Below are 16238 nucleotides of genomic sequence, written 5' to 3'. Positions count from 1 at the left end.
CCCTCACCGGCGTATCTATGGGAGAGCGGACGGGATCCCGAGTTTTCCAGTGGGTATGGTTGTATGTGATAGTATTGGCCGGGGGTTTTACCTTATGTCCTGGCAGTCGCGTGCATATCTGCTATCTTCAGCCGTTCTTCGCGACTTTCAGGCTGGGGTTTGGATCGAAGAGATGTGTTTCAACTTTCAACATCTTTTTGTTCTTGACGAATGACATGTCTTTCTTATCATTCTTCCAATCTCTTCACTCATCTCTGGTGGCTCTTCTTGATTGGGTGACATCAACGGAGACCTGCATTCCTAGCGGTTAAGTTGGCGGGCGTGGCGGGTGTGGCGGGCTAGGTTGCAATGGCCAAAGTCTCGAGGCAGAAACTACCCAACAGCAACTTGTGTAGATTTTTATCTCCAACCCCGCACTTTCCTTCTCTCCTTCTTCGAAAAAGATCGATCGGAACATCAAGAGAGCCCTGAAACTATCGCCAGTTGCGAAGTCGTTACCCACCCGAGTTCCGTTCCTTGCTGGAGTGCCTGTGTTTGAAGACTAGGGGGTTTGGCAGGCTATCTCCCTTCAACAAAACTACTCATCTCGATCATCAAATTCACCTTGTTAGTTCTCGCATCTCAGAACGCTCTTTTTCAACTCCCAGGGAGTCGCCTTGCTCAAGTTCCCTTCAACAACTGTCAACCCGCCATAAACAGAATCCGCCTCAAGCCGTCACTTCAGTTGATGTCTTGAGCTGCTGCTGCGCTGAGAGTTCAAGACAATCCCAAGATGCGCCTACTCAAGACCGACACGTTTGAACTCGCCGAGTTTGTGGGCGAAGGAATACCAAAATACGCCATCCTGTCGCACACATGGGAAGGAAAAGAGGTCAGCTTCCACGACATTCAGCAACCGAATGCGCTTACATACCTGAAAACCGACAAGACGCCTACTCCAGCTTGGGCGAAGATCAAGCACGCTTGCCGTTTGGCACAGGAGGACAAATTCGAGTTCATCTGGATAGACACCTGCTGTATCGACAAGTCCAGCAGTGCCGAATTGCAGGAGGCCATCAATTCCATGTTCGCGTGGTACCGGAAGTCAGCCATCTGTTATGCTTTCCTCTCGGACATAAAGAGGATCGGTTTCTACATTTGGCAACATCCATCAATCGATATCACCGGTTCGCGCTGGTTCACAAGAGGCTGGACTTTGCAGGAATTGTTGGCCCCTGACTTTCTCTATTTCTACGACGCATCCTGGAACAAATTGGGCTCGCGCAATGGCTTTGCAGAGAGTATCTCGAAAGCGACGAGAATTCCAATCATTTGCCTAGCTGGCCCAGAGTACGGTCAATGTGACATGTACCAGGCTAAAGACGGCACCTTCATTCGCACACCAAAAACAAGGAAAAGGATCGAGGACGAGCTTCAAAAAGCCACGGTGGCGGCAAGGATGTCTTGGGCCGCGAACAGACAAACTACCAGAGTCGAGGACGAGGCATACTGCCTGCTTGGGCTATTTGATATCAATATGCCTATGCTTTACGGAGAGGGCAACAAGGCTTTCATGCGACTTCAACATGAGATCATGAAAACATCTGACGATGCCACCATCCTCGCTTGGGGTTATGGCATGCCTATCGACCGTGATGCATACATGGATATGGCTAATGAATATGCTGCGCATAATCCCCAAGTGTACCGTCAACACCTACGTGAGCAAGCATGCAAGATCAGACCTCGTTCACTGTTGGCCACATCTCCTGCGGATTTTCGGTTTGCCGGAGGTCTTAAGAAATACAACGGTTCCAATAACCTGTCACTCGAATTTGGCATCAGCCAGCGGGGTCTGTTGTTGGATGGTCTCTATGGATTCGACATAAATTCGGGTCTCCAATACCTCTTTCTTCCGTGCACCGACCCCGAAGAAAATGTCTTGGCTCTTCCAATGGTTTCCCTGATGAGCATCTATCGTTCTCAATCCTACCATGATAAAAGCCTCGCGAACACCCTTTGTGTACCTCTACCAACGGCGCATGAATTCGCGATGTCGCATTATTTGCGTCACACTCTGTCAATAAAACAGGCAAAATACTTCCTCTGTGTTGAGCGTAAGACCCCGCCACCCCCGTCAGTTTCGCATCAGCCCTTCGACAGCGGAACCTGGGAACTGTGTTTCCGGAAACAACCACCGTTGCCGAATCATGGAGCTTTAGATTTCAGTGTGGAGACGATCTTTCCTATTCAGTTAAAATTACCCTTTCGGTTCGTCGCCGACATGTCGCCCACTCAACGCTCAGAAAGCCACTCTGGCTTAGTTTTTCCTCCAGTTACTGGGAATTCCGAGCAATATAAGCCTCTGGCAAGCAGTCAATTGTTCATCTTGAACATCAATGGCAAGAGAATATTACTGGTGCTGGGTCGGGAGACCGGCAATCCTCTGGCTTGCGATGCTGCGATGTTGGATCCAAAAGAGTTGCTGAGACCTACATGGTACAACCTCTCGCAGATCCTAAAAGACGGGTTCAGAAAGGCTCACAGAATACGAGCTTCCAAGTCCCCAGATTTGGTTACCCAGCCGTATCTTGTCTTCAAGCTATTCCCATGGCTGGAGTTGTGGGCAAAACGGTGGTAACATTTAACCCCAACGCGGTCACCCAAAGATTATGGATGGCTCAGCGGAATATTGGAGCGTCTCCGGGAAGACTCTGGGATCTATTGATAATTTTCTGTTCTGTTGCTTTCTAGCAAGCAGCCGACCTACTCAGGATTCCGCACGTTCACCCGAAGACGAGGTCCAGTTGGCACCCTGGTATTTTTCTTTCCCCTCTCACCTTTTTGTCGTTTCAATTTTGACTTCCTCTTTAGTCAATTCTTTTTCTATGATCATGGTTTCAGCATCGTACGCTTCTTCAAATGATGCGGACTGTAGCCACCTGTTGAATTACACAACTTATGCCTGTCGATGTAGCTGTTCCTATTATGTTGCATGTTCCCTTCCCGGTAGTCACTTTGCTCCTCAGGTGCCTACGCCTCTCTAAACCTAATTGCATGTATTACCCAGCTTCTACAATCCACACTAGGCCAGTATGGTATGTAACCCCTCAAGGTGGGACGAATCTTCATATCCTTTAAGATGTAGGCATCTCACCGGCATATTGGAAATGGAACGTCTAGTGTATTGAGGCGAGCTGAACCCAGACTGCACGATGAGGTCCCTCGGACTCAGCAACAGTGAGTAAATAAAATAAAGATGAATAACTACTCCACCCCAGACATCACATCGACTGATCAAACAGCCCAGGCTCAAACCAAAAGACCTGCCCGTCTCTTGTCCCCTCCAACAATATTCTCTCCCAACTTTACCACAAGTACGAAAACACCTGAAAACATCCAACCGACAGTGACCCCCCTCCACTCAACACCATCCACACTCTCCTTCTCGCTCTTCTTTCCCCACTTTCACCACCGCCATCTCCCAGATTGCAACACATCTTCCATCAACACAGCCATAACCCTCCAAGCCGGTACCACCTGTCGACCGCGCACAAACGGGAGCGCATCGATCGGCTGGACACTCGACATTCCTTGTGCCGCCGTCATTTTCTACAATGAGACCGGGTGCGCGAATACGAATGTGTAGCAAGGGGTGGTTGCTGGACGGGCGGGTGAGCTAATTTATGGGGGTGGGTGAGCGTTGGAGGTTTGTTAGTTGGATGGCAAGAGGGAAAGGAGGGAAAGGAGGGAAGGGAGGGAAGGTACTCTCAAGTTACGACTTTCTTGGTTTGGCAACTGCAGTTGAAATTGTTGGGGCCTGCTATGGATCCTCAAATTCACCAAGTCGCGAGTGATACTTGTATGGGAAGGAGCTTCCTGGGGAGAGGAAGAAATAGAGCAAGCCCCAAAGGGATGACGGAGGGCTACGCACAAAAAACCGGTACTGCAATTCAAGACCACAGCCACCACCCCACGTTATTATTTCCGATTGCCTTTCTCAATTCGCTCTTCGCCCAAATCACTCCTTCCCACTCTCTGCAGTGCTCAGCTCCTGAAATGTCCCACTTCCACTTCGCCAGCTGAAATCCGCACCTTTTGAGAAAACCTCAACCTCCCACATCCTTCAAATCCATCTACCCAAATCTCCCAGGTCATCTCATTGAACGTATACCCTTCCAGTCGCTTTCCAAGCCTGAAACTCTTGTAAGCTCGCATTCTTAAACATTCCAAACGAGCCCGTACCCTCAAAGAGCCAACTGCCCGACATAGGCAAACTTGTTCCCAACTTGACTCCTTCGCAGCAATCCAATAATCCAACATCCATGGAACTCAAACAACATCCACTTCATAAGCGCCGCCGCCGTCAAATCTAATCCAGCCCGCCATACGGACACCCAGGGCATCGCTCAGCAGTGTGGTTATTTTCCGGCTCATCCTGACGCTTGCCGTAGACGAGGCCGCCGATGGGGTTGCCCCTTAAGTCGGCAGTATTGACGTTACTGTTCCGGTCTGGGGAGGCGCTATCTTTGGAGCTAGCGGCCGAGGCAGGGGCAGGGGCCGGAGCCGGGATCGCGGTTGTTAAGGAGAGGATGGAGAGGAGGAGGGTGGTGATGGTGAGTTTGAGTTGCATTTTTGATTTTGCTGGTTTTGTGGGTTGGTTGAGTGGTAGGTAGGTAAATGGATGCTTTTGGGTGAAGGTAGGTATGAATATGTACGAGTGCGAGTGTTGCTGACCCAACAAAGAGACTGGCTTGATTGGTTTGATGTTGGGGTTTTAATGTCGATGATGATGAGGTTCACCAGCATGAAAGAGAATATGTTATGGGGCTCTTTATATACTTTTCATCGTCTATCAGGTGGCTGACTATCACCAGGACGCTTTTACACGACAGTGGACGTTCATGTCGCTCGGTCGAGGGGAGGGGATTACTAAGTGACCCTTTGGAAAAGCTGTTCTAGCCCAAGCCTCGTTTTCTTTTGAGGTAGTGGTAATCACCATCGCCATTAGATCTACTTTGTTACGGTAGATTGTGCTGTGTATGGAATGTCAACGTCGCGGCGCTGACTAACTACCTACCATGTGGCTGACACTATCTCCAGGCAACCTCCTTACCGTTTTGGAATTCTCCCCGACCCGTGCGCCACACAATTCAGTAGCTTAAACCACTCTCAAATCTCGCTTTTCTTCTACCTTCTCGGCATGAGAACTACCTCTCATTAATGATCATACATATAGCACATCAATGGGCCCCTTGTATACTGCAACTCCGCAAGCTTCCTGCTGGGCCCTAGCTCAGCCAAGTTGACCTCAAAGTCCAGATCGACCTGCGCACCCTCATAATCGAAGGGAGCAATAGGTCCACCGACCGACATGACATACTCCGGGTTTTGCAGCTGCCAGAGCGTCCAGAGCCGATCGACGTTGGCGTGATGAAGGTAGAAGAGGGGGTCTGTTATTGTCGTTGTCATTGTCAGCATCATTCCAGTCATCATTATCATCCGTCAACCTCCGCAGCAAGCCCAACCTCAACCCGCGATATCAGACCAAAGATAGAAAGGCGAAAAAGAGGACTTACCACCAGGACTATTATAAGCATCCCCCAACGTCCCCAAGACGCCTCCAACACCATAATGTCCACCCCCATGCACATTCGGGTAATCAAAACTCGGCTCGCCCTCCATCCGTCTCGCAAATCCCTCAAAATCCGTCTTCACCATGAGTTCATCCACAACCTCATGCTTCAACAATCCCCTCGCAATCCCCTCCATGAAATCCCTCGTCAAACATTTTGGGTCAGTCCTTTGGGGGTCAGTCTTGTTCAGATTCACCTTGAACCCATTTTCCTGAGTAAACGCTCCCGTTTGCACGCACCCGCCACCAGTGCGGCCAGTGAGGTTAAATGGGTTTTGTTCGGGAGTTAAGGACTCCGAGGGGATGAAGAGGCCGTTTCCGCCGAAGCCGGTCTCAGGAGTGGGAAGGGCGAAGATGGACCATTGGTCCATTTCTAAAGAAGAGTCGATGTCGATGAACCAATCCCAGTAGGGCTGGGCTCCCTTGTAGGAGCAGGAGGAGCGCAGGGTGGTCTCGTAGAGGTGCACCATGTATCGGTGCCAGTGGAGGAAGTGGCCCTTTTGGCATGTCAGTATTTCGAGAGAAAGAAGAAGGCGGAAGGGCAAAAGAAGGGAAGGGGACAACGGAAAACATACTACAAAGTGAATATCAGGCGTCTGCATAGAGTGCACGCCCTGGAAATCGTCGAAGCGGTTCAAGGCGCCGCCGACGCTGGTGGCGATGGAAGGCAGGTTAATGAGACACTTGACGGCGGAGATGTATTTAGTTTGTTCGGTTGCGCTTAGGCTTCTCCATTCTTTGCGGATGATGGGGTTAGGGCAAGCTGCAGGGATGCCGGTAGCATCAGGGACAGGCTTAGACTTGGGGCCGGGATGGAGGCCGGGGCCGGGGTTAACGCCATGAAGATGTCTTCCTGGTCCGCCCGGGGGAGGAAAGGCAGACACGGCCGTGATGAGGAAGAGGGCAGCGGTTGCTGCTGCTGCGATGGTTGATTTGACCATTTTTGAGGATGCGATGGGTGAGAAGGGGTGAGAAGTGAGGAGAGGGAGGTAGGTGGTCAAGGTGAGGCTCCTACCTACCTACAAAGGGTGGGTAGGGATGACATTTATACAGGATTATATACATCCGAATGGCGTAACTCCAAAAGGATCCAGCCTTTTGGTACCCGGCTCTCTTTCATGCAATACTACACAGAAATGCATGCATGGCCAAGGAGACTGCACGTCTTTTTTTCCCCCCATAATCTGCAGATATAGTCGTATGAGGCCACATGGTTTCAGTGGCATCAAAAGCCGGCACGGCTCACGACATGCCGTAAAATCTCACACCGCACTTGTAGAGTCCGCGGGAAGTCGTTCAAGTTGAGTTTAGGGCGTCCTAGGCAACATCCACAATGCGGCTCTAGAGCCTCTAGGACGTTTGAGAATGCTTGCCAAGAGGGTCCTGGAACCCACTAAACTTTGTTCGATCTGGGATCTTTAGCCTTGAAAAAACCCCGACGGGAAAATTGAGTTAGATGGTGCCCTGGTAGAACTGGGTTGTGCGCGGATTCTTACCTCTAGCGAGCATGGGCAGGCACCGCTTTGTGATGAAAGGCTGGTTGGTGATGATAGGAAGCGCGACAGAAACGAAAATTCAAGCAGGAGAATGCAGATCATACCTCTTTGTTTTGACGATATTCCGACTTTTCTTTGTCCAATGCAACGTAGGGGTAACCTATCCGTTGGTATCATTTGTTCTTGGGTAAGGTGTAATCCACAGTTCATAAGGCTGTACCTAGGTAGTGTAGTATCCACACCCTGGAGCCCTTGTACAACACTCTCGAAGGGGTCGCAAAACTAAACCGAAACATGAACATCCAATGGACCTAGTCCACTACGCTTCGCTTTGGCTACAAAAGGCCCTCGCGAAACAGCTATCAGGATCACAAAACATGAGAAATACCACCTTGAACAGAGTCCATCAAGCATATTTCGATACGAAAAAAAGGGCTGAATATTGGGTTGAAAGGCATGAAAAAGACGCTGGGATGGGTAATGTACTTATCGTAACATGTTCGGTTTATTACCACGACCCCTTCGACTCTGAACGCACCATCTATATGCCCATACTGGTCAACAAATTACGCAACATCGTCCTCTTGAGCTTCAAAGAAAGCAACAGGAACTCCATGTCCCGGCGCGCCAACAATCTCAGCCTTGTGGTACTGCGCGTGCCAATCGCCTCTGTACTCAAGGCGGTCATATTTCTGCAGGAGACGCACCACTGTAGGGAAGGTGGATGTTAGACTAGAAACTTTCAACCGGCAAATCACCTCTTGGGAAAAAAAGGAAAGGGGAAAAAAAAAAGACTCACAAGTAAAAGCCATCTCAGTCATTGCAAAATTCTGCCCCACGCAGATCCTCGGCCCCCCGTTAAACGGCACGTAATTCCACGCTTTCGGCGTCCAGTGATCCCATCGTTCCGGGCTGAATATCCGCGGGTCTTCAAACGGCTGTCCTCCCTTTTCTCCCTTCCCTACGATTTCGCCAGTCTCCGGATAAAGGTCGGGTCGACGATGCATGCTCAATGCCGAGTATACCACGATATCACCTTCCAACACTGCTATGTCTGGTTGTCCTTTGATACCGGGGAGACTGGTGTCTTTGAGTGCTGCGCGCAGGTTGTAGGGAACGGCGGGGTAGAGACGGAGGGTTTCGTTTAGGGTGTGGGTTAGGTACGTCATGCTTTTTAGGTCTTCGTAAGTAGGGGCGCGGGAAGGACCGACGACAGCGAGGATCTCGTTGCGCAACTTGTGATAGACGCGCGGGTAGTGCGAAAGCTCGTAGATGGTCCAAGACAGTGTGGCGGCCGTGGTGTCGCGACCGGCGAGGAGGACGGCCATGAGCTGGTCGCGGATGACCTTGGCATCACGGGTGCGGCGGGCGAGTGAGTGCAGGAAGGTAAAGTCGGAGGATGATTTTGACAAGTCTTCGAGTTCAGAAAATGGAAGGGCGAGGGTGCGTTGGATGAAAGGCTCGATGAAGCGCTCGAGAATGCGGATGCCTCGGTTGTAGCGGTATTTGGGAATCATGTGCCGGAAAGGGGCGAGGATGGTGAGCATCATTTGGATGCGTTGGACTTCTTGGAAGGCGTCGACGAATTCGTGCTTGGGGTTATTCAGGCTGTCGACGCTGTGGCCGAGGAGGAAGTCGGTGGTTACGTCGAGGGTCATGCGGTAGAAGAGGTCCATGATGTCGACGGCTTGACCGGAGGCGGGGAGCTTGTCGATGAGGGTCTTGGTCCATTTGCCGAAGATTTCGAGGTCGCGGACTCGGTCTTTGATGAACATGGGCCTGATCAAGGCCCTGCTTTCGGACCATAGTTGGCCGTCAGTTGTGAAGATGCTGTCACCGAGAAAGGGGCTCCATGTCTCGTGAAATTTAGGGCCTTTGCCGTAGTCTGTGAACTTGGAGGTGAGTACCGTCTTGACGTGTTCAGGCTCCCGGGTCATCAAGAATCTCACGGCTCCGAGGAAAGCGATCTCAACACAGTTCGGACACTCGGGTGTGGCCCAGTAGTAGAGCTCATCGTAGAACTTGTCGAGTTCATCGCGGGCTTGCATGAAGCCAGCCCTCACGAAGAACCGGAGCCCTGTGGCGGTTTGTCACTTGTCAGACACGCCCAAGTTATATCATCCGAAGCAGGTAGCTTTACCTGTGATGGGGTTCGTGGCCAGGACGGAAGACCTGACACCTCCGAATTTGCGGATCTTGTAGTCAACCCAGGCTTTTCTGCCCATGAACAGGACGAGTATGAAGCCCAAGATTGCGAACCATGCTTGGTTGGAGTCAAGGGATAGGAGTGCTTTGAACATGGTGGTTTATAACCTCATTGGGCGGTTAGATCGTGTACAAAAGTGCTCAAACAAACCGAGCTCGAAGAACGATAATGCGGCTTGGGATATTTGGAAGTGTTGATGATGAAGAAGCTGTGTTGGAGAGAGGAGTGTCCAACCGCCTCCAACCATCAAAGAGGGCTTACATCACGTCGTATTAAGTTGTGAGGAATGACCACCACATGCAAATGAAAACCAAGCTCAACCGCGGCTGGGATGAATTGAATACTTGTCCGCAGTGGCAGAGAGGGCAAAAGGCATGGTGATCTTCCTTTTTGAGAAGCTCTGGGGGGTTTGGGGTGTGATATAATGCGGGGGAAGAGGGTGTAACGAGGGGTTGCACCGACTCAAAAAGAGACGTTGACCAATGACAGCATCAAAGTGCTCTTTTCATCTTCACAAACACCAGCATCCCAAGGCTTGCAGTTCAAGAAGTTGAGATAAGGTTTGGTGCGTTTTCATCTCAACTTTCAAGCCACGCAAAGCCAAGAATGAACGCATGAGTCGTGCAACACAACATGGGAGAATAGCTGCGATGAAATTTCCCATGTGATGGAAGATTTGGCGGAACCTTCGGTGCGTCTTAAGCTCCGCTTGACCCCGTATGGGGTCTTGAGGACGGGCCAGCGGGAGGGTCTGGGGACTTTGGGGGTAGAGCTGGAGACATCGTCATTCCCCTTGATAAGTTGCCCCGCAAGGCGCGGAGAGCTCGAGTCAGGTCGGGCATGACAAGCTTCGGGGGTCCATAGGGCGCACTGAGGGTAATTGAAGATGTCAGATTGGAATATCGTGAATGAGATGAAGAAATTGACACGTTTTGCGGATATCTGGGAGTACTTTGCATGTTTTGATGGCTGTCCGTGTTGTCTTTGATGTCGCGGTTCAACATCATGGCCATGATGATTTGGAGAAGCCGATTTTGCGGGCTGGCCGGGATTCCACGGAGTCATGTAGTCTGCTCGAGTCAGTGGACCTGTCAACAAGGTAAATGACAGCAGCATACGCGGGGAGAGCTTGTCATTGAAGTGTGGCAAGCGGGGCTCTTAGACGTCATTGTCAACATTGCAATGTTTATCGCGACCGGTGTAAGTTGGACTTGTTGAATTGATCATGTTTTTGTTTTGTTTGAGCTTGTCTTCCGCTTGTTAATGCAAAAATTCATCCCACCCGAAGCCGCTGAATGGAGACAATGACGGTTTGGCCGAGGATAGGCGCACGAGGCACGGGCCCTGGGTAGCCCGCCACCAGCCGCGCGCAACTGCCGCGAGCTGGCAAGGAGCTGCTGGGTGCTGTTCGCTGGAGCTCTTGCTGTTCCTGTGACTTGCGACGCAGAGCTGTCATCGGCCACCGCCTCGGCACCAGCAATCGGTCTCCAAATACGACACCAAAGTTGTTGGTGATTGGCTCGGGTAGGGCCGACAAGGGTTATCAGGCCCATCAGTCAAGCCCCCCAAAACAGTGAGAACTCGAACTCCAGTCCCCTCGTCGACCTAACAAGAAGAACTTAACCTGGCCAAGTGTCGCATCGTCATTTTCACAGTCCCTGAATTCTAGAAATATTCCCTTTCCCAACATCACCACCACTGTTTGAACCTCGCATTATCCCATAACACCACATCCTACCTAATAATCATGTTCAAGCTCGGCCGCAACCGCGCATTGGCTTCTGCCTTTGCTTCCGCCTCCAAGGTTCGTCTCTTTGAGATTGCATGCACCGTCGCATCGCCTCGAATTAGAAACAAAAACAACAAGCTGACAACATCTCCCAACAAAAACAACAGGCTCCCCTCACCTCCAGACTCCCCAGCGTTTCCCAACAACAAAGGAGAGCCCTCAGCATTCACGAATACCTCTCTGCTGATCTCCTCCGTCAGGTCAGTTAACACCTTGGAAATAGCTTATCTCTACCTCTACCTACCCCGCCCCGTCGCTACCTGACGAAAGAACCGATTCTAACGCGACACGACACAAAACAGTATGGCATCGGTGTTCCCCAGGGTGATGTCGCCAGGAACGGCGCCGAGGCCGAGGCCATCGCAAAGAAGATTGGCGGCGAGGACATGGTCATCAAGGCCCAGGTTCTTGCTGGCGGCCGTGGAAAGGGCTCCTTCGACAACGGCCTCAAGGGCGGTGTTCGCGTCATCTACTCCCCCACCGAGGCCAAGATGTTCGCCGAGCAGATGATCGGTCACAAGCTCATCACCAAGCAGACGGGCGCTCAGGGCCGTCTCTGCAGCTCCGTCTACATCTGCGAGCGCAAGTTCGCCCGCCGCGAGTTCTACCTCGCCGTCCTCATGGACCGTGCTTCTCAGGGCCCCGTCATTGTTTCGTCGTCCCAGGGTGGCATGGACATTGAGGGTGTCGCCAAGGAGAACCCTGACGCCATCCACACCACCTACGTCGACATCAACGTCGGTGTCACGGACGACATGGCCCGCGGCATCGCCCAGAAGCTCGGCTTCAGCGAGCAGTGCGTCGAGGAGGCCAAGGACACCATCCAGAAGCTCTACAAGATCTTCCTCGAGAAGGACGCCACCCAGATCGAGATCAACCCCCTCTCCGAGACCTCTGACCACAAGGTCATGTGCATGGACGCCAAGTTCGGCTTCGATGACAACGCTGACTACAGGCAAAAGGACATCTTCCAGCTCCGCGACACCACCCAGGAGGATCCCGATGAGGTTCGCGCCGCCCAGTCCGGCCTCAACTTCATCAAGCTCGACGGTGACATTGGCTGCCTCGTCAACGGCGCCGGTCTCGCCATGGCTACCATGGACATCATCAAGCTCAACGGCGGCCAGCCCGCCAATTTCCTTGACGTCGGTGGTGGTGCTACCCCCGCGGCCATTAGGGAGGCCTTTGAGCTCATCACCAGCGACCCCAAGGTTACCGCCATCTTTGTCAACATTTTCGGTGGTATCGTCCGCTGCGACGCCATCGCCCACGGTCTCATCAACACGGTCAAGTCTCTTGACCTCAAGATCCCCATCATTGCCCGTCTCCAGGGCACCAACATGGAGGCTGCCCACCAGCTCATCAACGACTCTGGCATGAAGATCTTCTCCATCGACGATCTCCAGAGCGCTGCTGAGAAGTCTGTCCAGCTCTCCAAGGTTGTCAAGATGGGTACGTTTGAATCGCACACTGACCTTTATCAAGTTGCTTGCTAACTGTCTTGTTTCCCCAGCTCGTGACATTGACGTCGGCGTTGAGTTCACCCTTGGTATTTAAAGCGAAATCTCGGTCTTTGGGAATTTTTTCTTAACAGGCGGGTGGTTACGGCTGACAAATGGATATTTTTAGCTTGATTATTAGACTCTCTCAGCGTGGGTGTGTGGCAGGCAGGCATGATGAAGGTTTTCTCTTTTCTTTACGTCTCCTTTTCCGTCCTGTGTACCTAATTATTAGACGATGATGATGCACCAAGCCTTTGTTGTTGTTGTTGGTTTTCTTGGTTGAACTTTGTCTAGTCGACAAAATGTTTCTTGTGGTGTGTGTTGCATGTCGCGGAATAGAAAGGTCGAGCTACATAGCGTTATTGGGATAGGTACCTGGGAAGATGTCCTTACCATACTGATATCATCCATATCTGTGTGCGAAGAGAAAGTTGCGGGGGTGGTGAAGAAGGGATTGTATACCCCTGGGTTGGATGAAGATGTGTTGAGCGGGTGTTTTCATGTAGTCACCGGCGGTCGGAGAAGGAAAAGTTAGCACAATATCGACGCCAGTGCCGTGTCGAAATGCCTTCATCGCGACCAGATCCACCGATGACTGATGCCAAGTGGTTGATCCATCATGCCCAGAAAGTTTAACATGGGCTTTCTTCTCCTGGCTTTCTTACACGTGAGTTCGCGAAGGCTACCGTGAAGTTGTCCCCCACGCATCTCATTTGATGCGTCTTATTGGTCAGCTATTAGTCATCAGTGCGCTTCATTCTCCATGAACTGTGGGTCCTTTGGGAACCATAAGTGGAGGCATCGTGGGCGTCGCGTTCCCCAACGTCCCGTCGGCAGACGACATCCATCAACTCTCCCACTTTTACATCTTCCCTCTCCTTTATTCGTCGCTTCTCCGCTTCTTGCTCACATTTCCATACGAACCAAGTGCAGCACATATTTTCTACCCTTGAACGATGTTCGTATCTGATGATCAGTCGCACCCGCTTCCCTCATACCCACGAAGGAGACTTTTATGTCGACGACGACGAATGTTGATGATGCATGATCGTGGTCGTTTTCTGTCATTCAGAACCACTTAGCACTTGAGATAATACAAAGAACAATATGGAGGAAGTTGTGGTTGACGAGCAAGGCGCAAAGCAGCACTCGAGGCTGATACGGGAGTTTGACCGGACCCGAGTTACTGTGTCATTACTTCGATGTACTTGTAGCTCAATCTGCAAGGTACGCAGCTCCCCATTGTTTGCGTGTTTCCTCAGCCTCATGGTAATTGGACTGAGCCACGAGCAGCCCAACCAGGATCAGATGGCCATATGACGACAATGTTCGAATGTTTGCCTAAGCCGCACCGACTGTCCGAGTCTCAGAACCCCTGTCCCACATGAAGTTTGCCAAACATACCCCACGATCTAGGACATAGCCGTTCCCTTGGAAGCGACATAATGTGCATTGTGGAAATTGATATTGCATGTCAGGGGTCAGGAGCAACATTTGAACATTTAATAACGACAAACAGCCAAACAGACGCCTTCTTCCGCCCGCAGTATACAAGTGGCCGACTGATGTGTGGGGAACATGATGACACTAGGGGAAGAACCACTGTTGGTTCGGAATGTCTTCAGTACCAGTGTCATCTGGCACTACGGGGCGTTGTGCCCGCTTGGGATTGTTGGGAAACATATACCGCCGTGTGAGACATGTTTGAAAGGAAGTTGACAGGTTTGTGCATCGTAAACTCATAGTTCTTTCTGTGTTTCCCTCAGCGTTCTGCTTCCTTGGTCTCTTCGACAATCGAACACTTCGAACCTTGTTTCCACATACTCCTTCCTCAGTCAGTACTGGTGGAGGATCCCAGTTTTCATCCCTCGATACCTGGACGGCGGACTATCAAGATGCGAATCTCATCAGCATATAAGCTCAACAGTCACTTCAGCCTCTTGTCTAAGCGCGCAACATCCGTCCCCGAGCAATGCACCAACTACTGCCGTAAGCCGAATCTCCCTTCTACCTACCAATCTTCATATAGCCAGACGCCACGTTGCTCTCTTCATTGCTATCTTTCATTAAGCTAACACAAGTTGGACAGGCAACGCCCAAACAGAATGTCTACAAAACCCACTCACCCCCGCCCTGTGCGGTACAGTGAGCAACTTCCTCGACCAGTACAACCTCTGCCAGTCCTGCATCGAAGATAACAGCAACAACCCGGAGCTAGTCAAAGCCAGTCTGGTGGTGAGGTTTATCCGGTGTGTTGGGTATTGCAAGTTACAAGGAAGCAATACGCCTCAAACGGGAACCCCGGCTACAGGACAAGATGGAAATCCGCTTACGACAGCGATTGCGTCAGCGAAGGTTTCGAGCACTTCCTCCAGCTCTGCTGCACAAGCGACGGTATTGACGAGTGCGAGTGTGGATAAGGGGCAGAAAACGATGATCACATCCACACAACCTAAAACGACAAAGTCAACATCACAACCACCAGCGAACGGCGGCTTAACATCGGCTATAACTTCAACTTCTACGCCGCCATCTCGATATACAGGTACCCTACAAGTACCCCCTTCTTCCTCACCATTATCCGAATTCGCATCAACCTCCGCATTCCCGACCGCTCTCGACACCACGCAAATCCAAATCCACGGCCAAGCCCAAGCGACATCAGCATCACTTACTTCGCCCACTTCCACAGTTGCCACTTCTACACCAAATCCCAACTCAGGTGGAACTAAAACAACCGCTCCCTGGGTATGGGCCATAGCCAGCATAACCATCACCGTCGTCTTCCTGCTCTCGTGCGGCAGCTTTTTCGTGTTTTACAAAAGAGGAAGATCGAAACGGGGAAGGGCAGGACAGAGGGGGATGAAGGGCATGGTGGAGTTGAAGGATACGATGGCTGTGGATGCAGGGGGGTTTGTGGATAGTAGAGGTACTAGGTCAAGGTCGAGGTCGAGGTCGATGACAAAGGGGAGACAGGGTGCTCAAAGGACACAGGGTATCACAGGAAGGGCGGAACTGGGAATTAAAGAGGTGGCGGAGTTGGACACCTCTACGGTGCATGTGAGGGAGGTGTATGACGTTGGGGCGGGTCAAGGGGCAGGACGTGCTGGTGGAGGAGGAGGACAAGAAGGGAGAGGAAGGCCGGTCGGTAAGGTGGGAGAAACGTTACATGTACTGCCTGTTGAATTGTCCAGTGTCTCGGTTTGCGTGGAGTTGCCTACTTCTTTTAATATGGGAGAGGGGGAAGGGAAAGCAGCAAGTCGAGTCGAGAAGACGTAGGGTGAATAAAGAGCGCCCCCTTTTCTTCTATCTTCGGAATCCAACTGGTCCGGCGGCGGCCCGGCATCATTGAACTCGGTAGGCAGCTCGACTGGCTTCGGACCATTGCTAGAGGTAGACATCTCAACCGGTTTCTCTTCTGACTCGAGCTCTTTCGGTTCGACCGTCGTCCAAGCATCCAACTCCTTCGGCGGACCCGTACAACCACCCACAATATTGCTCTCTTCATGGAGCTCCGGCTTGTCTCCAGTCCTCCAAGTGGTATCTCCATCGAGCTCTTGCGCTGACGATGCCAGGCCCAACTTCCACTTGACAGACCGGAATTTTCCTTTCTTGTAGAGAAAGACGACGA

General features: G+C 51.4%; 6 protein-coding genes across 6 annotated transcripts; 3 read left to right on the top strand and 3 right to left on the bottom strand.

The window, feature by feature from the left end:
• Window positions 1–406: 406 nt before the first annotated feature.
• On the top strand, window positions 407–2620 carry SMAC4_00010 (uncharacterized protein; the record flags this gene model as incomplete). Its single annotated transcript, XM_024655153.2, has 1 exon — window positions 407–2620. Exon 1 carries the CDS (start codon window positions 773–775, stop codon window positions 2618–2620), a length of 1848 nt encoding a protein of 615 aa, XP_024510970.1. The 5' UTR covers window positions 407–772.
• A 1731-nt stretch (window positions 2621–4351) lies between these two features.
• SMAC4_00011 (uncharacterized protein) lies at window positions 4352–4612 on the bottom strand (the record flags this gene model as incomplete). Its single annotated transcript, XM_003351423.1, has 1 exon — window positions 4352–4612. The coding sequence occupies one exon, from the start codon at window positions 4610–4612 to the stop codon at window positions 4352–4354; it is 261 nt and encodes an 86-aa protein (XP_003351471.1).
• A 257-nt stretch (window positions 4613–4869) lies between these two features.
• SMAC4_00012 (uncharacterized protein) lies at window positions 4870–6665 on the bottom strand. Its single transcript, XM_066089364.1, has 2 exons — window positions 5559–6665; window positions 4870–5432 (listed from the first exon to the last, which is right to left on the bottom strand). Exons 1-2 carry the CDS (start codon window positions 6553–6555, stop codon window positions 5200–5202), a joined length of 1230 nt encoding a protein of 409 aa, XP_065947185.1. The 5' UTR covers window positions 6556–6665; the 3' UTR covers window positions 4870–5199.
• A 241-nt stretch (window positions 6666–6906) lies between these two features.
• SMAC4_00013 (uncharacterized protein) lies at window positions 6907–10227 on the bottom strand. Its single transcript, XM_003351425.2, has 3 exons — window positions 9251–10227; window positions 7910–9187; window positions 6907–7819 (listed from the first exon to the last, which is right to left on the bottom strand). Exons 1-3 carry the CDS (start codon window positions 9408–9410, stop codon window positions 7677–7679), a joined length of 1581 nt encoding a protein of 526 aa, XP_003351473.1. The 5' UTR covers window positions 9411–10227; the 3' UTR covers window positions 6907–7676.
• A 531-nt stretch (window positions 10228–10758) lies between these two features.
• On the top strand, window positions 10759–13262 carry SMAC4_00014 (uncharacterized protein). Its single transcript, XM_003351426.2, has 4 exons — window positions 10759–11120; window positions 11213–11305; window positions 11408–12557; window positions 12619–13262. The coding sequence occupies exons 1-4, from the start codon at window positions 11064–11066 to the stop codon at window positions 12660–12662; spliced, it is 1344 nt and encodes a 447-aa protein (XP_003351474.1). The 5' UTR covers window positions 10759–11063; the 3' UTR covers window positions 12663–13262.
• A 9-nt stretch (window positions 13263–13271) lies between these two features.
• On the top strand, window positions 13272–15911 carry SMAC4_00015 (uncharacterized protein). The gene is made up of 2 exons (XM_003351427.2): window positions 13272–14596; window positions 14697–15911. Exons 1-2 carry the CDS (start codon window positions 14503–14505, stop codon window positions 15884–15886), a joined length of 1284 nt encoding a protein of 427 aa, XP_003351475.1. The 5' UTR covers window positions 13272–14502; the 3' UTR covers window positions 15887–15911.
• The last annotated feature ends 327 nt before the right edge of the window (window positions 15912–16238 follow it).

Source organism: Sordaria macrospora, chromosome 5 (assembly GCF_033870435.1).
Source record: "Sordaria macrospora chromosome 5, complete sequence".
Lineage (NCBI taxonomy): Eukaryota > Fungi > Ascomycota > Sordariomycetes > Sordariales > Sordariaceae > Sordaria > Sordaria macrospora.
The sequence above is the reverse complement of the archived record's forward strand: the minus strand, read 5'-3'. Positions and strand labels throughout refer to the sequence as shown.

Bases quoted from the DNA above. Each gene is read 5' to 3' on its own strand.
- SMAC4_00012 (XM_066089364.1), bottom strand. From the start codon at position 6,555: ATGGTCAAATCAACCATCGCAGCAGCAGCAACCGCTGCCCTCTTCCTC. The intron at 5,433-5,558 runs GTAAGTCCTCTT...CGACAATAACAG, and splicing joins TGCTTATAATAGTCCTGGTG to ACCCCCTCTTCTACCTTCAT.
- SMAC4_00013 (XM_003351425.2), bottom strand. From the start codon at position 9,410: ATGTTCAAAGCACTCCTATCCCTTGACTCCAACCAAGCATGGTTCGCA. The intron at 9,188-9,250 runs GTAAAGCTACCT...AAACCGCCACAG, and splicing joins GGCCACGAACCCCATCACAG to GGCTCCGGTTCTTCGTGAGG. The intron at 7,820-7,909 runs GTGAGTCTTTTT...CCTTCCCTACAG, and splicing joins GACTGAGATGGCTTTTACTT to TGGTGCGTCTCCTGCAGAAA.
- SMAC4_00014 (XM_003351426.2), top strand. From the start codon at position 11,064: ATGTTCAAGCTCGGCCGCAACCGCGCATTGGCTTCTGCCTTTGCTTCC. The intron at 11,306-11,407 runs GTCAGTTAACAC...GACACAAAACAG, and splicing joins CTGCTGATCTCCTCCGTCAG to TATGGCATCGGTGTTCCCCA. The intron at 12,558-12,618 runs GTACGTTTGAAT...TTGTTTCCCCAG, and splicing joins CTCCAAGGTTGTCAAGATGG to CTCGTGACATTGACGTCGGC.
- SMAC4_00015 (XM_003351427.2), top strand. From the start codon at position 14,503: ATGCGAATCTCATCAGCATATAAGCTCAACAGTCACTTCAGCCTCTTG. The intron at 14,597-14,696 runs GTAAGCCGAATC...CAAGTTGGACAG, and splicing joins GCAATGCACCAACTACTGCC to GCAACGCCCAAACAGAATGT.